The sequence below is a fragment of the Jaculus jaculus genome, chromosome 7 (genome assembly GCF_020740685.1).
Source record: "Jaculus jaculus isolate mJacJac1 chromosome 7, mJacJac1.mat.Y.cur, whole genome shotgun sequence".
NCBI lineage: Eukaryota > Metazoa > Chordata > Mammalia > Rodentia > Dipodidae > Jaculus > Jaculus jaculus.
Window position 1 is genome coordinate 121,879,845 of NC_059108.1, and position 21,655 is coordinate 121,901,499.

The 21,655-nt window shown below is 38.4% G+C and overlaps 1 protein-coding gene across 9 annotated transcripts in view; it reads left to right on the plus strand.

Moving 5' to 3' along the window:
• Positions 1-21,655, plus strand: part of Pals1 (protein associated with LIN7 1, MAGUK p55 family member) — a 98,706-nt gene that overhangs the window by 72,778 nt on the left and 4,273 nt on the right. For all 9 annotated transcript variants that reach the window (XM_045154525.1, XM_045154528.1, XM_045154526.1 and 6 more), the window contains 9 exons: positions 752-898; positions 3,030-3,191; positions 3,594-3,671; positions 10,303-10,486; positions 11,570-11,641; positions 11,972-12,043; positions 15,534-15,701; positions 16,325-16,527; positions 18,577-18,687. In XM_045154525.1, coding sequence (XP_045010460.1) covers positions 752-898; positions 3,030-3,191; positions 3,594-3,671; positions 10,303-10,486; positions 11,570-11,641; positions 11,972-12,043; positions 15,534-15,701; positions 16,325-16,527; positions 18,577-18,687 — 1,197 coding nt within the window. The remainder of the gene's footprint in view (positions 1-751; positions 899-3,029; positions 3,192-3,593; positions 3,672-10,302; positions 10,487-11,569; positions 11,642-11,971; positions 12,044-15,533; positions 15,702-16,324; positions 16,528-18,576; positions 18,688-21,655) is intronic.

Sequence of the window (21,655 nt, forward strand, 5' to 3'; positions counted from 1 at the left end):
TCTAGACGTGTGTGCCACCTTGTGCACATGTGCAGCCTTGTGTGCTTGGATCACCATGTGCTTCTGGCTTACGTGAGACCTGGAGAGTTGAACATAGGTCACTAGGCTTTGCAGATAACCTCCTTAACTGCTAAAGCTATCTTACCAGGCAACAAATTATTTTTAAAACGAATTTGCTCTTTAAAATTTTGTTTTATTTTTATTTATTCATTTGACAGAGAAAAGAGGGAGAGAGAGAGAGAAAAAGAAAGAATGAATGGATGCACCTGGGCCTCCAGCCACTGCAAATGACCTCCAGACGCATCCACCCCCTTGTGCATCTGGCTAATGTGGGTCCTGGGGAATCGAACCTAGGTCCTTTGGCTTTGCAGGCAAAGCCATCCCTCCAACCCTAAAACAAATTTTCTTAACCAGACAAAATTTCCTTGTTCTTTCACCTATGTTTTATAAATTTTATTTAGGGTATTTATGTCTTTAAATATACTTTACTTTTTTGAAGTTTAATAAGCATTTTAGATTTCATAGTTCATTTCAGATTATGTCCTGATGTCAGTACATCAGTTATCAGTAGCTCTAAAAGAACAATTACATTTGTACTTGCGTTAGAAAGTTTGGAAATGTGGGCATGCAGCAGTTGGTAGCACATTTAAAGATTTATTGATCGTAATACTGTGTCCTTGATGAGGTTAAAATTCACATTAGAAAAATAAATCATGCTGTTACTCAAAATGTGTGAATTTTGTTGAAACAGGCACTTTTACTGGCCCATGATAAGGTTGCTGAGCAGGAAATGCAGCTAGAGCCTGTTACAGATGAGAGAGTTTATGAAAGCATTGGCCAGTATGGAGGAGAAACTGTAAAAATAGTTCGGATAGAAAAGGCTCGTGATATTCCGTTGGTAAGTGTTCTCATGTCTGATTTGAGGGTCTTTCTATTATTAAAAAAATCTCTTGTATGAAACATGGTTGAATATTGCTTATTTACATATTTTTGTGTTTGTTTGTTTGTTTCTTTGAGGTAGGGTCTCGCTGTAGCCCAGTCTGACCTAAATTCACTACGAAGTCTCAGGGTAGCCTCGAACTCATGGTGATCCTCCTACCTCTGCCTCCTGAGTGCTGGGATTAAAGGCATGTATCCCCACACTCAGCTTATATTTTCTTGTTTTAAATAGTTTATTTATTTAAGAGAAAGGCAGATAGAGAATGGGTGAACCAGGGCTGCCAGCCGCTGCAAACAAACTCCAGACACATGTGCCACCTTGTGCCTCTGGCTTATGTGGGTCCTGGGGAATTGAACTTAGGTCCTTTGACTTTAGAGGCAAACACCTTAACTGCTAAGCCGTCCCCCCAGCCCAATCATTTGAATTAAGTTCTTTATAGTTATACATCATGTGTATTACTTATGAATAAATGTTGTATAACCATTTAAATAGGGTCTAACATGTAAAAAACAAATTTAGAGCTGGAGAGATAGCTCAGTGGTAAATGTGCTTGCCTGTGAAGCCTAAGGACCCAGGTTCAATTCCCCAGAACCCATATATAAGCCAGATGCACATGGCAGCGCACGCATCTGGAGTTTGTTTACAGTGGCTAGAGGCCCTGGTGTGCCCATTCTTGATGTCCTTTGCTCCCTTCCCCTCTCTCTATGTCCCCCCCATAAATAAAGTTTTTTTCATTTTATTTTTATTATTGAGGGAGGGAAAGAAAGGGAGAAAGAATGGGAGCGCCGGGGCCTCCAGCCACTGCAGACGAACTCCAGACACGTGTGCCCACTTGTGCATCTGGCTAACCTGGGTCCTGGGGAATCAAACCTAGGTCCTTTGGTTTTGCAGGCAAACTCCTTAACTGCTAAGCCATCCCTCTAGCCCAATAAATAAATTTTTAAAAAATTAAAAAAACACAAATTTGATTATACACTTTAACAAATTGAATACATTTTTCTGCTGTGTGCTTCAAGAATCTGTGAGCTTAGGGGCTGGAGAGATTGCTCAGTGGTTAAAAGGCTCTTGCTTGCAAAACTTGATGGCTCAGGTTCAGTTCCCCAGGACCCACATAAAAAAAAGATCCACATTCTTTCTCTTTCTGCCTCCCTCTCTCTGTCTGTTGCTCTCAAATAAATTTAAAAAAATAAAAATTTTTTGAAAAGGGCTAGAGAGATGGCTTAGTGGTTAAGCACTCACTTGTAAAGCCTAAGGACCCCAGTTCAAGGCTCAGTTTCCCCGGACCCACATTAGCCAGATACACAAGGGGGCACACGCATCTGGAGTTTGTTTGCAGTGCCTGGGAGCTCTGGCGTGCCCATTCTCTCTCTCTCTGCCCCCTCCTCTCTGTCTATTACTCTCAAATAGATAATAAAATAAAACAAACAAAACAATCCACAAGCCAGGCATGGTGGTGCACGCCTTTAACCCCAGAACTCGGGAGGCAGAGGTAGGAGGATTGCCATGAGTTCGAGGCAACCCTGAGACTACGTAGTGAATTCCAGGTCAGCCTGGGCTAGAGTGAGACCCTGCCTTGAAAAACCAAAAAAAGGAATCTGTGATTCTGTGATTTCAGTATTCTAGTGAGTAGAGTGTATCTGAAGCAGATAACATTTTTGGAAAAATGGCCAGCTTTCAAGTTTAATTATGAATGTTACTATAGCTGTGTATGTATATTTTTTTCTCAAGATAATTGAAGGCTAACATTACTGAATAGAAAAAAAAAAGGTAGTTTTTTTTTTTTTTTTTTCCATTGCTGGGGATTAAAGCTGGGGCCCTGAGCATAGTAGACCAATGCTGCGCCTCTGAGCCCCATCTCCAGTGTGAAGTGATAAGTTAAAAATGAAGACATGGTTAGAAAACAATTACATGCTTGTCATTTAAAATTTTTATTGATAATTTTTGTGTTTTGGTTATAATTCCCTCCTGTTGCCCTCTGTTATCACCCCTTTCCCAATCCCTTTCTGTTGAACCACTTCTTTCTCCCTTCTACTTTGTTATCTTCTTTTTAAGTTTAATATTTAAATTAGATGTTGGGGTTTTATTTTAGGGTGCTACAGTTCGCAATGAAATGGAGTCTGTCATCATTAGCCGTATAGTGAAAGGAGGAGCTGCAGAAAAAAGTGGTCTCTTACATGAAGGAGATGAAGTTCTGGAGATCAATGGCATTGAAATTCGAGGAAAAGATGTCAATGAGGTTTTTGACTTGCTGGTAAGTTCAAACAAGTAGATGAATAATTCATACCTTAATAAAACCTCCTTTTAAAAAATTAAACATAAAAAAAACAAAATGTTTTTAGAGCATTTTAAAAGTCAACTAGGAGCCAGGCATAGTGGCGCACGCCTTTAATCCCAGCACTCAGGAGGCAGAGGTAGGAGGGTCACCATGAAACAGAGGTATGTTGGACAATAACAGCGAACCTAGTAGTGAGGCTGTGTACAGTTAAAAAATAGAATGGGAAGCGTAATGCAGAAAGCATCTGGGAGTCAAAATGTTTGCACATAGGACTGTGGCAGAGTTGTAGAATAATAGTCCAGGGTGGGGAGATTGATCCTAAGATCATGGAATGATTGTAATAACGATTTTAAAAATAGTTCAATCTTTTCGTTGCAGTCCGATATGCATGGTACTTTGACATTTGTTCTGATTCCTAGTCAACAGATCAAGCCTCCTCCTGCCAAGGAAACAGTAGTAAGTGATTTTTTTATTTTGGCTACTATTAACTTCTCCCTTTCAGAATTGTCACTATTTCGTGTGTTCAAAAAGAAATTCACTAAAGAAATTCAGTGTTTTAACTTGAATATAAAATATCAATATTTCTGGATGGAGAGATGGCTTAGCGGTTAAGGCATTGCCTACAAAGCCAAAAGATCCCAGTTTGACTCTCCAGGGCCCACGTAAGCCAGATGCACAAGGGGGTGCATGTGGCTAGAGTTCCTTTGCAGTGGCTGGAGGCCCTGGCATGCCCGTGTCCCCCCCCCCAAATGAATAAATAAAATATTTTTTAAAAATCAACCTTTCAAATTTAGTAAATTCCAAACTTTCTTAAAATGTACAAATACTTCAGTTTCAGAATTTTTTTTTTTGTTTTTTTGAGGTAGGGTCTCATTCTACCACAGGCTGACCTGGAATTCACTATGGAGTCTCATGGTGGCCTCGAACTCATGGCAATCCTCCTGCCTCTGCCTCCTGAGTGCTGGGATTAAAGGTGTGCGCCACCATGCCCAACATTTTTATGATTTGTGACATAGCAGCCACTCTGGAAACCCCAGGCAAACAGCTCAAGCACTCTGCATACCCTGGGTTGGAATTCAGGTCCTCCCCCAGTGACACCCCCCCCCCCCCAGCAGGAGTCTACCTGCTAGACAAATGAGCTGCAAACTCAATTAGGGGACATATATTCAAACTACTGCAGGCATATATCCAAGAGAACCAAAAACATACATTCATGGTAGAACTTGTGCATATTGTGAATATTTCTTAGAAATATTCGTAAGAGCCATGAAGTAGAAATAACTCAAACTTGTCACTAGATGATGAATATTATTTGATTAAAAGGACTAAATTGTGAATAGATGCTAGCACGGATGTACTTGAAAAACTTACACTGAATAAAAGAAGCCATTCAAAAGGCCATCCAAACTGGGCATTGTGGCACACACCTTTAATCCCTGCAACTGGGGAGGCAGAAGTAAGAGGATCATGAGTTCGAAGCCATCCTGAGACTCCATAGTGAATTCCAGGTGAGCCTGGGCTAGAGTGAGATCCTACCTCGAGGAAAAATAGAAAAGGTCATATACAGGTGTACTTTACATAAAATACTCAGAAATAGATAAATCTGTGGGAGCAAAAAGTTGGTTTGTGGTTCGTGAGATGAAGAGAGGATGGGAGTAATAAGTACTGGATTGGATTGGAAGGTAAAATGTTTTAAACTTCTGGTGCTAGTTCAATTCTGAGTATACTGAAAGCCATTCAGGTGTGCACATGGGTAAACTATAGCTTATGAATTTTATCTTAAGCTATTAAACATTAGCTTTTGAAGTGCTGGGTTGACATGGAAGCATGGAATCTTTTTTTTGTTGTTGTTGAGCTAGCATACAACATAATGGGTTTTCATTCTGTTTTTCATACATGTGTGCCATTGTACTTTGCTCATGCCCATCCCTAGATGTGTTATTCCTAACTGTATAAAAGCTAGTATTTTGAGAAAGATTGCAATTTTATTTTTCTCAGTATTTTACCACAGGTGTGGTTTATATGTTGGCTCTCTGTTTTCTTGGATTTTTTGTTTGTTTGTTTGTTTGTTTGTTTGTTTGTTTCTTGAGGCAGGGTCTCACTCTAGCTGACCTAAAATTCACTATGTAGTCTCAGGGTGACCTTGATCTCATGGAGATCCTCCTACCTCTGCCTCCTGAGTGCACCACCACACCCTGCTCATATTTTCCTGGTCTTTGTGGAGCATGTGGAAGTGGATGTTGCATCTGTGGCCTTACTTCTATGCACAATTCTTTGTAGCATGAGAAATAGGGAAATGGCCTTGCTTTCCAAATCTAGCAGCCTAGTTCTCTGTGTGCTGTCTTTCCAGCTCTCTCTCTCCCCTATGAATAAGCCTTGAATTCAAAAGCAGCTCTGTAAACAGATACTTGCGCTGATACTTTTAAATGCTTATGATCATCTCTCCTGGAGAAAATGATTTTTGTTTTTTGCAAATAAATGCCAGAGGTTGAGATATATTAACATTGATTTTTTGCTATTCATATAGCCTAGAATTCTCTAAAATTCTCCCGGCCTGGTTTGTGGTGCCAACCTTTAATCCCACACTCAGGAGGCAGAGGTAGGAGGATCACTGTGAGTTTGAGGCAAGCTTGAGACTACATCATGAATTCCAAGTCAGCCAGGGCTAGAACGAGACCCTACCTCAACCACCCCCCCCAAAAGTCTTAATGGATAAATTTAACCTAAGTGTTGATGCTAATATACCTATTATTTTTAGTTAATGTTTTGTGTTGATATCTGTTGCTTTTCAATATTTCCAAAATCAGAGTAATGAAATAATAAGTTGACAACATAGGTTTTTGTTTTTTTTTTTCAACATCAACATGAAATAACCATCTGGGCATGATCTTTTGCCTATAATCCCAGCCCTAGGGAGTCTCAGACAGAATTTACTGTGAATTCAAGGCTAGCCTGGATCAGTGACAAAAAGAATGAAATAACTTCTACCTTTAGTAATTCAGAATAAAAAGCTGGCTTACTCGGAGGACCAAATAAATGTTTCTTGGAAGGTTTGTAGAAGAAAATACAGATCCATTGTCATGGGAGATACTTAAAAAAAAAAGAAAGAAAAAAAGAAAAGAAATAGCTTAAAGAAAGAAAAACTGATGTTAGACTTAACCTTTTTTTTTTCTTTAAAGATAATCTCATATAACCCAGGTTGGAATTCAAATTTACTTTATAGCCAAGCGTAACCTTTAATTTCTAATCCTCCTGCCTTCATCCCCCAAATGCTGGGATTACAGGCATCTGCCACCATACCTGGTTTATATGGTGCTTTACCCACGGCTTTGTGCATGCTGGCAAACACACTGCCTAAGCCTCTCAAAGTGCAGCATGTGATTAATCAGAGTCTTTTCAGAATAAAATAAGTGATGTTCAGTTCCTCCACCACCCTTTTATCAATGATTCTCAAACTGTAGCACCTCTTGCATGTTTTTATGATATAGGTCAGTATTACAGGGGTAGAAAAGATATCTTTCTGGTTTATTGTTTGCTTAAATACATGTATTTAAGATAAATGTAAAATAGACTGAGTTGTACTGTTACATATGACAAAAATATGACATATCAAGAGAAATATTTGGAGTTACTATGTTTCTTTTGCATGAGACACAGCAAATACTTGTCCTTTCATAGTGGAGGACAAAAGCCTTAAGTGCGCACTCTGTTCACTTCCTGGTGGGACATTTGTCCTAGGAAGCCTCCAGATCATTCAGATGGTGTGATTCCCTTCTCTCGAAGATGTCTTTAAAAAATTAGAACTTTCCAAACCAGTCTAAAATTTCAGGATTATTCCTTTCTGTAATTTAACACGGGGGAAGGACATACTGGATTTTTTTGAGCTGAAAGGAACTCTTCGTTAAGTTCAGTGCAGTGCTCTAATCCAGCAGAGGTGCGAATTGAAATGAAAGGGAATCACATTGTTATTAGTGGTGGGATATGCACAGAAAATTAATAGATTATTAAATACTAATAAATGTTAGCTATTATTATGATTCCTTATTTCATGTCAGGCACTAGAAAGATCACTGGGTTATAAGGGAAAGTGAAAGACCATTGCAGTCAAATGCATTTGTGTTTAAGAGCACAGCTTGGGGGGAAAAAAAAAGAGCACAGCTTGTAGTGTGTTCTTAAACTTCTCTCTTGTAAGAGATGAAAGAGAACAAATAATCAAGAAAATTCTTTTCATTGTGGGTGAAGGAGAGGAGGAATCCCATAGTTGGAAGGCGATAAATGAAAAATGACATGAATTAAGAGCCTTTCAGTTGCATTTTAGTTTCGGTGAGATAAAGCTGTGCTATGAGCACAGTGTGTCCTCTGTATTCCTCTCCCCTGCCTGTACAACGCAGGACTTCCTGTTGCTAGCTATTTAAATCAGGAGAGTCAGTGGGCAAGAGTGGATGGAAGCTTCTCTGGATGATATACTTGCCTTTAGCCAAGATCATAAAATTAGATACTCCTTTTAATCAAAAGTCTATCCTTAAATCAAGAATAAAGCTCCCTAGGGAACTCTAGTTATATGAACAAAACACTCATGTTGGCAAGGTGTCTTTATCAAATTTGACTCAAGGTCATATTCAATTCCATTCATATAAAATAAAATACAGAGGAGTCAGTGTTTCTGGAAATCAGGATAATGTTCATCCTGAAGGAGGTGGCTGAAGGGCACATGAGGTAGGGATTCTGTAGTCCTGGTGATACTCTGGTTCTTTAATTGGGTGACAGCTACACAGGTGTATTCAGCCTGTGGAAATTCATGCTCTGTGTGCACATATGATTATTAGCAACTAAAAGTAAAACCTAACATTTATATTCTACTACTTAACTATTTTACATTTTCAACTGGATCACATTTTAAGCCTCAGTGATATTACTTTTTAAAATATTTTTTTTATTCATTTGCAAACAGAGAAGAGGGACAGAGAATGGGCACACCAGGCCTCCAGCTGCTGCAAACGCACTCCAGATGCATGTACCACTTAGTGCATCTGGCTTTACATGGGACCTGGAGAATCAGACCTGGGTCATTAGGCTTTTCAGGCAAGCACCTTAACGGTTGAGCCATCTCTCCAGCTCCAGTGCCACTATTTGTATATTGTTTTCCTCTTTTCTTTTCTTTTTCTTTCTTTCTTTCTTTCTTTTTTTTTTTTTTTTTTTTTTTGAGGTAGGGTCTCACTCTAGCCCAGACTGACCTGTAGTTCACTAGGTAGTCTCAGGGTGGCCTTGAACATATGGTGATTCTTCTGCCTCTATCTCCTGAGTGCTGGGATTAAAGACGTGCATCACCATGCCCGGCCTTTTTAAAAAATTTATTTTTATTTATTTATTTATTTGAGAGAGGGAGAGAGAGAATGGGCGCGCCAGGGCCTCCAGACACTGCAAATGAACTCCAGACTCATGTGCCCCCTTGTGCATCTGTCTTACATGGGTCCTGGGGAATCAAACTGAGGTCCTTTGGCCTTGCAGGCAAAACACCTTAACAGCTAAGCCTTCTCTCCAGCCCTGTTTTCCTCATTTCTCATAGCAGTTAATAAAATGTTTTTGATGGCAAATATTCTTTAAATCAAATTTTCCAAAGTGGCTTGTGTTTTCATTAGCATTATTTGACTCACTAAGCATAAATCTGCAATTTAACCTATGTGGGGTAGAAACACTCCTTGCATATAGTTGCTTGATTACATTAGGCGAAGGTAGATTTCTTAAAGACTTTGGAAGTATTACATGCCAATTGTCCAGATTCTATAAAATTAAAAAGAGAACATTAATTCTTTTATACTGCCTTAGATTATTACTTTATTATATTTTAGAAAGGCATATTGGGGAAATAATATCAGAAATCATGTACATTTCTATAAGTTCATTTGAGGATTTTTGTTTGTTTTCTTTTTATTTGCTTATTGAGAGAAAGAGAGAGTGCGTCTCTGGCCCACTGCAGATGAACTCCAGACACATGTACCACCATGTGCATCTGGCTTACATGGCTTCTAGGGAGGAGTCAAACCTGGGTCCTTAGTCTTGTTGGGCAAGAGCCATTACCACTAAGCCATCTCTCCAGCCTCTCATGTGAGTTCTTAACTACTTCTGATGCTGAATAGCATTTCTATTATCTTCATTTGCAAAACCATATGCTTGGGGCTGGAGAGATGGCTCAACCGTTAAGGTGCTTGCCTGCAGAGTCTAAGGACTGTGGTTTGATTCTCTAGTTCCTACATTAAGCCAGATGTACAAGGTGGCACATGCACATGGAGTTTGTTTGCAGTGGATAGATACCCTGGTACACCCATATGTCCACTCATCTCATGCATGCATAAATAATAATATAAACTTTAAAAGACACATGCTTAGGAAATACTTGAAATGTTAACAATATATCAAGGCCTACTTAGTTTAAAAATAGGAATTACAGTCTTGATTTAGAGGAGCATAAAAACTAAAGTGCAGTTGCATTGATTTTGGATCAACAAGCTATGACAGCTCTAGGGAACTGACATTCACCTAAGATGAGGGGTGATGATGTTTGGCTTAGTGGTTAAGGCACTTGCCTGTGAAGCCTAAGGACCCATGTTCTGCTCTCCAGATCCTACATTAGCCAGACGCACAAAGTTGAGGCAAGGACAAGGTCGCACATGCCCACTAGGTGGTATAAGCATCCAGAATGCAATTTCAGTGGCTGAGGCTCCAGTATGCCAATTCTCTCTCTCCTCCCTCCCTCTCTCTCTTTCTAAATAATAAAAAAAGTCTGCCTTTTCTTGTCTTGCATACTTTATTGTAGTATCACTGTTTTCATAGGATAGACCATTTCTGTTTCTTCTGATTCTTGTAGCTGCTAACAGTAAGGTAGTTTGAATACTTTCGTATATATTTGCAACCAATAGAAATGACAACAGATGAGCCTGAACAAATACTGCTCCAAAATACTGTTACTTAACTAACACTTTTAGCTCATTTCTCTTTGCACCATTGAAAAATTATATAAAATGTACATATTTATGTTAAATGTTTTACTTTATTTTATCATTGTTTTATTTTTACCTTTTTGTTTTAGATCCATGTAAAAGCTCATTTTGACTATGACCCCTCAGATGACCCTTATGTCCCATGTCGAGAGTTAGGTCTGTCTTTTCAAAAAGGGGATATACTTCATGTGATCAGTCAAGAAGATCCAAACTGGTGGCAGGCCTACAGGGAAGGGGATGAAGATAACCAGCCACTAGCTGGGCTTGTTCCAGGTAAGAGGCAGTATAGTAAAGTGTGTAGTATTGTGTAATATTGAAAGGCTGAGGGTTATAGCTCAGTGACAGAGTATGTACTTGGCTATGTAAGGCCCTGGGATCCATTCTCTGCACCCCCCCCCCAATTTATTTTAAGGTAGAGACCTGAAAAGAAGATGAAGGCCAATTACCTTGAAAGCTTCACATTAAAATCTTAATCCTGGGCTGCAGAGATGGCTCAGCAGCTAAAAACATTTGTTTGCCAAACTTGACAGCACAGGTTCTATTCCCCAGTACCCATGTCAAGCCAGATGCACAAAATGGCACATGTATCTGGAGTTTGTTTGCAGAGGCAACAGGCCATGGTATGCCTGAACTCAGTCTTACCTGTCTTTCTATCTCTGTGTGTATGTCTTTGTCTCTCAAATAAGTAAATTAATAATATTTTTAAAAGCTTGTCCTGTGAGGAAAAGCCATGTTTTTTTTAACCACATACTTGTGTCATTGATAACAAAGGTAGAAAATTTAAAATATCAATATCAGTCACACATACACACAAAAGGAGAAATTATGAATAATAAGTGCAAAGGAATATGTTGAATGGTGTCAGTATTGGTTTTTGATTATGTTTTATAAGTAATTAATAGTTCTTTAATATATATGGTAGGATTGGTTGAGCAGGGTTGAAACTCAAACATTTGTAGCCTCATATGTAAAATGATGTTAGTCTTATGCTGGCAGAGCGGCCTGGAATACAGTATTTGAAGAATTACTGCTAAGCTTTCCCTTGATTAAAAATACTCCTCTCCTTTTGTATTCAATAGTTTTTTTAAAATATTTTTCTTTGTTTGCGAGAGAGAGAGAGAGAGAGAGAGAAGGTGTGTGTGTGTGTGTGTGTGTGTGTGTGTGTGTGTGTGTGTGTGCATGCACGCATGCGCAGTGTGCATGTACCAGGGCTTCTTGCTGCCTCTGGCTTTACGTGGGTACTGGGGAATTGAACCCTGGGCTGACAGGCTTTACAAGCAAGCATCTTTGACCTCTGATCTCCCCAGCCCTATTTTTAAATACTTACCAGATTTTTTTTTTCTTTCTTCTGTTAAGGAAAAAGCTTTCAACAGCAAAGAGAAGCGATGAAGCAGACCATAGAAGAAGACAAGGAGCCAGAAAAATCAGGTTAGTTAGGAAGACATGGCTTGAGTTTTCACCTGTAATATGTTAAATTCACATACCACGTAGAACTGTCAAGAAAGGTGTATTATTCATTGAAAAAGTGATAATAAGAGGACACATTTTCGTCAGATGGTAAGGAAATACTAAAATGCTAAAGATTATGTTTCTATATTATGTAATTAAAGGAAGGTAAGTACCTTGTTGAACCTATGTGAACAGTATAATAAGTGCTCATACATCTTTAATAATTGGAGTTCTTCAATTTGAAATAAAGTAGAAATGTTTAAGGAAATAAATACCACACTTACAGTTTTTTGTTTGTTTGATCAACAGGAAAACTGTGGTGTGCAAAGAAGAATAAAAAGAAAAGGAAAAAGGTTCTATATAACGCCAATAGAAATGATGGTAAGCTGTACATTTATATATAGGTAGGATTTTATATATATAAACAGCATCTGATTGATGATTGAAATTAAACTAGTATTTTCAGGAAGTGTTGTTTCTAGTCTGGTTTTGAACTGTAATGTTATACATGTGTTTAAGGAAGTAATTTACTAGAAATTATTTTCTTTAGTAACTTTTTAAATTCTGAGAAAGACTGGTATGAAAAGTAAATACTATTTAGTACATAGAAGAAGTTTTAAAATGATTACTTGCTCCTCAAATTTTTTTTCAAAACAGGTGTATTGGTTGTAAAAAATAGTTTGTCTACTATATCACATGTCACAGAGGGAACTCATGACCCAGTTTCTAGTTTGTTTGTTTTTTTTTTTTTTTTAATAAATTCAGTCTGATTTTCTGATTTCATTACTTCTTTATGAGGGAGAGAGAGAATATTGATGTGCCAGTGCCTCCAGCCACTGCAATCAATCTCCAGGCATGTACACCACCTGTGAGCACGTGTGACCTTGCACTCTTGCATCACCTTGTGTGTCTGGCTTATGTGGAACCTGGAGAGTCAAACCTGAGTCCTTAGACTTCGCAGGCAAGTGCCTTAGAGAGACAGAGAGAGAATTGGCAAGTTAGGGCCTCAGCCACTGCAATTGAATGCCACCTAGTGGGCGTCTGCTACCTTGTGCTTGCCTCACCTTTGTGCATCTGGCTTCATCGAAAGTTGAACATGGATCCTTAGGCTTCACAGGCAAGCACTTTAACCATCCATCTCTCCAGCCCCCTACTTTTTTTTATATAAATAATTTTATTTATTTATTTGAGAGAGAGAGAGTGTGTGGGGGGGATGGAAAAGGCATATATATAGAGAGAGAATGGGCACACCAGGGCCTCTAGTCACTGTAAATGAACTCCAGGCATATGTGCCAACCTTGTGCATCTGGCTTATGTGGGTACTGGGGAATCAAATCTGGGTCTGTAGGCTTCACAAGCAAGTGTCTTAACAGCTGAGCCATCTCTCCAGCCCTCATTACTTTTTATTTTTATTTTTATTTATTTTTTTTTTTTTGTTTTGTTTTTTATATGAGCAAGAGAGAGAAAGGGGCAGATAGAGTAAGAGAGAATGGGTGTGCCTGGGCCTCCCGCCACTGCACACTGAGTCCTGGAGAGTTGAACCTGGGTCCTTTGGTTTGCAGGCTAATGCCTTAGCCACTAAGCCATCTCTCCAGCCCCTCATTAATTTCTTGACTGCTCTTCATATTATTTGCATTTGCTGGCCCTACTCTGGTTCACATTAGAAATGAGCCAAAGAATAAATCAGAGATATTCCTTCTTTTAAGGGCTAAGGCTTGTCTCAGTAATGGGAAGCATTTGAGTCTAGCATAAACTAAACTAATGAAGATAAAATGTTTTAGATTACTGAGATATCCTTATAATGCTAAATCAAAGTGCTACTATTCTGGGTGTACACATAAGATGAACTCAGAGTAAAGACAATGGTTTTGAGAAAAGAGGGAACTACAACCACTATTCATAATTGTATCATTATTGTTGAGGTTTATTTTTTCTTTTTAAAAATATTTATTTGAGAGGGAGAGAGAGAGAGAGAGGCAGATCGAGAAAGAATGGGCACACCAGGGCCTCTAGCCACCACAAATGAACTCCAGATGCATGCACCACCTTGTGCATCTGGCCTTCTTGGGTACTGGGGAGTCAGAGCTGGGTCCTTAGGTTTTGCAGGCAAGTGCCTTCACAGCTAAGCCATCTCTTCAGCCCCAGAGAGATTTTTAATAGCTATCATTTACAGTACCTGTTTCATTCCATGGCAGTAACTGTAGGCTTTAATTCTCACAGTAAATGCTTTAATGTTACAGATTAATATATCCAAGTTTTAGATATTAAAATTTTTTGCTTAAATTCTTACAGCTGATTAAACTATTGAGCTGGAATTTAATCAAGTGGAGTTTGAGTTCCTGCTCTATGCTGAGCACTGGCAAAACTAAGATGTGCCCCTGACGTCTTGGAATTTGTAGCCAAGAGTCTGCTTGCCTCCTGCTGCCTCTGGTCAGGATGCAGCAAGCTGCTAGCTGCCTGTGTGCCTCCCACCTGATGGCTTTGGTTTCACCTGGAATGTGAGCTTTAGAAGTGCTACCTACCTCTTAGACAATTTGTATCCTGAGTAAAGACTCTGGGTCAGTTTCTAGAATAAAGTACACATAAACGCAGAAAGGGTAGGTAGCAAAGGACGGCTTACTGTCAAGTTGGATAAGGACAGGAAAGTGTTCCTGTACACTGATGCACTTTCTGTAGCCACTGTATGAAAATATTTACCTAAACCATGCTAAGTATATTTATGATGTCTGATCCTTATAATAATCCCAGCAAGTAGAAAACTGACAGTTATTATAAGATTATTCTCTGAATACCCTGCACTGTAGGTATTTTTTAGCAAGACATGGTAGCTTGATTCTTTTAATCTGCTTTTCAAATCCTAAGATTGTATGAATTTATTTATGAGAGAATAGACACCTCAAGGCCTCTTGCCACTGCACATAAACTCCACATGCATGTGCCCATTTGCACATCTAGCTTTACATGGGTACTGGGGGTTCCACCCTAGGCTTGACAAGCTTTGCAAGCCAGAGTCTTTGACCGCTGAGTCATCTCAGCCCCATCATGATAGCTTTAAACAGCTATAATCCTAGCATTTGACGCAGTAGGATTGCAATGAACTTGACCAGTCCTATCTCAAAAAAAAAAAAAAAGCCGGGTGTGGTGGTGCACAACTTTAATCTCAGCACTTGGGTGACAGAGGTAGAAGGATTACCATGAGTTCGAGGCCAACCTGAGACTACATTGTGAATTCTAGGTCAGTCTGAGCTACCGTGAGATCCTACCTCAGGAAAAAAAAAAAAAAGAGCTAGTTATGTAAAAATCAGTCTAATTGTATTAAGACATTTGCACACAGTACGAAACAAGATAAGCAATAAAAATTTCTAGAAGGATCCATTGTATTGCTGGTTTGGTTTTTTTTTTTTTTTTTTTTTCGAGGTAGGGTCTCACTCTAGCTCAGGCTGACCTGGAATTCACTATGGAACTCTCGAACTCACGGTGATCCTCCTACCTCTGCGTCCCAAGTGCTGGGATTACAGGTGTGCGCCACCACGCCCGGCTTCCCTTTTTTTTTTTTTTTTTTTTGGAGGTAAGGTTTAACTCTAGCCCAGGCTGTCCTCAAACTCACAGGGATCCTCTTACCTCTGCTTCTACCCCAGTGCTGGGATTAAAAGTATGCACCACTCCACCCAACTAATTACATTGTTGACTGGTTCATTTTCATAATACTTTGGAGAGAACATAAAGATACAGGAAAGTGTTCATGATATACTCATGATGCCAAAACTTAAGCTTTTTAATGATAATAAATTGTACTTTTTTCCCTTGGGGGTATCTTTATGATATGGCAATGATTATGTCTAAAAGCTTTAACTTTTTTTTTTTCCTAAAGATTATGACAATGAGGAGATCTTAACTTATGAAGAAATGTCACTTTATCATCAACCAGCAAATAGGAAAAGACCCATTATCTTAATTGGGCCACAGAATTGTGGACAGAATGAATTGCGTCAGAGGCTCATGAACAAAGAAAAAGACCGCTTTGCATCTGCAGTTCCTCGTAAGTTTGGATATAGTCCCATTTTGTTGTACTTTTCAATGTAACCACCTCAGAGCTTAGCTATACAGGGAAAATGGTCAACTATTTTATTGAAACAATATTGTCAAGGGAAGAGGAACTTGGTTTAAACAGATGTGTTGACAATGGTTTTTTTAATAAAGATAGCTATGGAGGAACTTAAGTTTTCTCTAAAAGCATGGTATTATTATTTTCTAAATGAATTTCAGATTGGGTCCTTTTCCAAATGGAATCAGTTCCTGGTTCTTTGAGCTGATACTGAAGATAAAAATTTAGGCCTAATATCTGTAAACAAGTTTTCTTTGAAGATAATATAGTACTTATTCTTAAGGAAATAAACATTAGGAAAAGATGAATTGACTGAGTTTAAAATACAAGATAAAGTAATTAAAAGTGGAAGCATAAAATGGATTAAGGTAACTATTAAGATATTACAATTTTTTTGTTCATACTCATACCTCAGTAAAAATGTTAAACATATGGGCCCTTGACATTTCTTCAGTTCATTATTCATAATTTGTGTTACAAAGTAAAAATTATTCCTGATTAAATGAATTTTCTCACTTCCTTACTCTGATCCCATGCACCTGATTGTGTTTGCTTAGATACAACTCGGAATAGGCGAGACCATGAAGTGGCTGGTAGAGATTACCATTTTGTTTCACGGCAAGCATTTGAGGCTGATATAGCAGCTGGAAAGTTCATTGAACATGGTGAATTTGAGAAAAATTTGTATGGAACCAGCATAGATTCTGTACGGCAAGTGATCAACTCTGGCAAAATATGTCTTTTAAGTCTTCGTACGCAGGTAAAACTAGGAGTGTGGTTTAGAGTGTTTAATTTAGAGGGCATATTTTGCAAAGTAAGCTTACAAGAACTGTTTGGGTCCAAGAATGACTCCTAGTTAAGTTCTTATGGTTTTCTTGTTCAGTCAAATAAATAGGTGGCTAAAATGAAGTATTTTAGAAACTAAAAAAGAATTTTCGGGCTGGAGAGATAGATGGCTTAGCAGTTAAGGCATTTGCCTGCAAAGCCTAAGGACCTCGGTTTGATTCTCCAGGATCCATGTTAGCCAGATGCATAAGAGGGCGCATGCATCTGGAGTTCAAAGGTTGGGGTTTTAAGTACCATTCTTCCAAGAATTAATAAGTGTCAGAATGAATGTTCAATTTTATGTAAATAATGAAATCTCAACTAGTTGGTTATTTGGTAGATTAAGCAAAAACATAAAATTACTAACTTAGTGGTCTTACATTTACATTTTTAAAGAAAATAGTTTTGAGATTAAAAAAAAATTTTTTTTTTAATAGTCAGTGAATACATTAAGTTGGTACCATTGTTAGCCTCCTCCCTGTCCTCCCCCTTCCACCGGGACCCTCCTTGTTGGGGTATATGGGTCATGCATTGTGGGGTTAGCCTTTAGTTTCGGGTAGGAGGAAATGTCTGTGTGTGTGTGGCTCTGACATTCTTTCCACCCCCTCTTCCGCAAATTTCCCTGAGCCATGTTGGGTTCATATTAGGTCTGCTTCCCTGTTGAGATCTTGGGTGCCTCTGTGTCTCTGAATATCTGGTTTGGTAGGGGGTTGATTGTTCTCTTGTCTGTCTCCTTCACCGTTGTGCTCGTTCCAGGTTGGCTAAGAAAACAGCACTCTTGCATGTTTTCCCAATTATTCTTAGTTTCAGCTGGGGCCCTTTTGAGGCATAATAGGGTTGTTCTCTCCTTAGGATCTGCATCTGTCTGAAAAAAGAGAAGTGATTCTCTTTTTGTTTCTCTGAGATAGAGTCTCACTCTAGCCCAGGCTGGCCTGGCTTTTTACTCTGTAGTCCAGGTTAGCCTTGAACTCACAGTGATCCTCCTACCTCTGCCTCCCAAATGCTAGGATTAAAGGCATGTGCCTTCATGCCTGGCCTGATTTTGAGGTTTTAAAGATTGTGTTTGTTGTGAAAAAGTTTTGCTTTTCCTGAATTACTCAGCTTCACTGTAGGACTTTCATTTAATGTGGTTGGATCCATTGCTGATTACAGTTCAAGCCCATAGTCAGTGGTCATTAAGTAAATATACACAGAAGAAAATTGCTTCTAAAATTGCTTCCTAAAACAGTAATTCAGTAAATTTAGTTTTTCTAGCACTAGGTTTGTGCTGTTTCAATTATAAATTTTTGATTTAAGAAAACTGTTTTTACTTCTTTCATAATTATTTATGTTATTTGGGGTATTGCCCTAGGACTCTTGACTCATATTGTTTCTTTATATAGAAAAGGGCATGGCTCTATAATCTCGACTTTGGTAGAGTGCTTCAGTTTGATGTTAGTAGTAACTAATGAAAAAGTTAGTGTGGAGCCCATAATCTCTTTAATTCATATAGTCTGTCTTCCCTTAGATTGGCATGTCCAGAATCTCCTTTGGCCTATGTACATGAAGGTTGTTTTTTTTTTTTTTTTCTGATTTTACTTTTTAGCCCCTGTCACATAGCCAGTTGTCTTGATTCTAATTACTTCAAAATGGATTGTAATATGGTTATAATAAACATTGGGCTGTTATATTTTTACATTTTATGTTATGTATTAACATGATTATATATCTATGCGATCTTAAGAAGGTATTTTAATACCATACATTTGTAGTACCTTAAATGTCTTTTAACTTATATTTCATTACATAAAAGATTAGGCTAACATAATATATATGAATTTATACCTGTATAGTACATTCTTACAGTGAATAATACTATCTTAAAATATTGTGAATTGTTAGAAAATGTTTGGGAGCATTTATAGACAGGTTTTTTAAATGACACAAATTATTGAAAAATAGCTAAATAATAGGAGTTCTTGTTTAAATCCAAATATCTTCACAGTCTTTGAAGACCCTGCGGAATTCAGATTTGAAGCCATATATCATTTTCATTGCACCTCCTTCGCAAGAAAGGCTTCGAGCATTGTTGGCCAAAGAGGGCAAGAATCCAAAGGTAAACTTGTCATGCTGTTGTCCTGCTTCACTGAAGAGAAACAGTCTTGATCTGATCTGTCACAGGATTGAAAAGCTGCATCAGCTTGAGTGTTCAAAACAGTTGTTCTTCCTGGGATTTCACTTGCCGTAAAAGTGCTGTAGTTGCTACTGGTGGAACTGTGGCAGCTTGTGCATCTGGGTCATGTGGGTTCTGCAGAGTTAGACCTAGTTCCTTAGGCTTTACAGGCAAGCACCTTAGGCACTAAACCATTTCTCCAGCCCCTAAAAATATTTTTATCTATTTGCAAGCAGAGAGAGAGAAATAGATAGGGAGAGAGAATGGACATGCCAGGGTCTCTAGTCACTGCAGATGAACTCCAGATGTATGTGCCACTCTGTATATCTGGCTTTACATAGGTACTGAGGAATCAAATGTCAGTCATTAGGCTTTGCAAGCAAGTGCCTTAACCACTGAGCTATCTCTCCAGCCCCAAGATTAAAGCTTGAAGGAACTTCAGAGGTTGAAAGTTTGGGAGTAATTACAGGAAATGTTTGGGCGCAGTAAGAATAGCCTTCTGCTTTGAAGAGCTGCCATAGCCACTGAGCTGTCTCCCCAGCTTTATGCTTTTATATATATAGTTATTATTTAATGACTGATAATACACTATTGATATTTTAATTGAAAGGTATTGGCTTTCTACTTAAATGTGTAAAATGAAAAGAACTTCATATTTTAAAGTAACAAATGTTATTCCTTGTTTTTGGCTACTTTATTTTTGGTTTTGTTTTGTTTTGTTTTGTTTGAGATAAGAGTCTCACTCTAGCCCAGGCTGACTTGCAATGCACTATGTAGTCTCAGGCTAGCCTGGAACTCACAGTGATCCTCCTACCTCTGCCACCCGAGTACTGGGATTAAACGTGCGCACTACCACGCCCTGCCCAAATCCTTTTTGGAGATAGGGTCAGCTCAGGCTGACCTGGAATTCACTATGCAGTCTCAGGGTGGCCTCAAACTCATGGCAATCCTCCTATCTCTGCCTCCCAAGTGTTGGGATTAAAGACATATGCCACCATGCTTGGCTGTCCAAATCTTTTTTTAACTTCATGAAAATTATGCTACTTAAGAAACTGATAGTGTTACTTACTGGATGCAAAATGTATACCACTTTGTTAACTAATTATACTCTAAACTTCTGAATCTGTTTCTGTAATATGGGGACTCAAGAGTGGGTTGAGACAAAGATTGAATGCAATGATAGACAGTTTTGCCTAGAGGCTAATTTTTCAATTGAAAAACTTTTGTAAAAGAACTTCTGAACTAAAAAAAAGTTTTGTCCCATCTGAGTCATGCCTTGTAATTAGAAGAAGAAATTTATATGTAAAGTAGTAATTAAAAATATAAGCTATTTTGTCATAATCAATGCCTTAAGTATGGTTAAAAAAAAAAACTAAGCTCAAGCTCTGAAAGATACAAGTTTCAGCAGAAATGTCAGTGTGGAGTTAGGATGGTGAAGTTGAGTCCTTGCTGCGAAGGACCATATTTACAGCATTCCAGAATGAAGAGTAGATAACTATATAAGAAACTGTCTTAAAATAAGCCAAAATTGGCACACTTTTGATGTGTTTTCCTACTGTTAGAGAAGTATGATGTAGTGATATGAATTTTTTGTAGTATTGATGTGTGACTTTTATATTTGAGATATTTGTCTTCAATGTGTTACTAGCTATTTTGATTGACAGAGGTGATTTGGAACAGTTTCATTTTCATGAACATGCCTGATGATCATAGGGTTTAGGATGAATTTTGCACATAGCCTCATCACTTGCATATCTGTAAAACAGCCATTTATTTTTAATTTTTTTTTCTGATTTATATTTATTTATTTGAGACAGAGAAAGAAAGAGAGAATGGGTGCGCCAGGGCCTCTAGCCACAGCAAATAAACTCCAGACACATGCGCCACCATATGTACCTGGCTTATGTGGGACCAGGAGAATCGAACCTGGGTCCTTAGGCTTCGCAGGCAAACGCCTTAACCACTAAGCCATCCCATCAGACCAAATAGCCATTTCTTTACTCAGCATGTTAAAGTATTTCTGCTCTATAGTTTCCCAAACTCTGTTAGGGTCCTTTTTTTGCTTTTTTTTTTTTTTTGCATCTTAAAAATACCCTTTTTGGGGAGGTGGATCAGTGGTTAAAGGTGTTTGCTTGCAAAGCCTGCCGACCTGGGTTCAATACCACCCAAATAAAGCTCAGCAGGTTCGATTCCCTAGGACCCATGTAAACCAGATGCACAAGGTGACAAATGCTTCTGGAATTTGCAGTGGCAACTGAAGGCCCTGGCATGCCCATTTTCTGTCTGTCTGCCTCTTTCTCAAATAAATAAATAAAAATAATAAAATTAAAAATATATATTATATACATTATATTAATATATGTATATATATTTGTATATTATAAATTATATATATGTGTATGTGTATGTATATGTATGTGTGTGTGTGTGTGTGTATATATATAAAATTTTTTTAAGCCCAGTTTGGTGGTCCACACTTGTGTCCCTGTGCTTGGAAGATTCACAAAGCCACCCTGGGATACATAATGAGATTTGTTTCAAAAAAAAATTTTTGGGATATTTTAAACAATTAAGCTGCATATCTCCCTCCTCGGTATATATTGTTAATGGATCTTGGACTGATCCAGTTTTCTAAGAATAAAACCTATTGTGCTGGACGTGGCAGTACATGTCTTTAATCCCAGCACTTAGGAGGCTGAAGTAGGGGGAGCACTGGGAGTTCAAGGCCAGCCTGAGACTACGTAGTGAATTCCAGGTCAGTCTGGGCTAGAACAAGGGAGACCCTACCTTGAAAAAGAAAAAAAAAACTATTATATCCCTCCCCCATAATGTTACTCCTACCTTAACCTGCAACACACACACAGAGCAGGCATTCTCCCTCTCCCCCCACTTCAGTAAGATTTCACTGTAG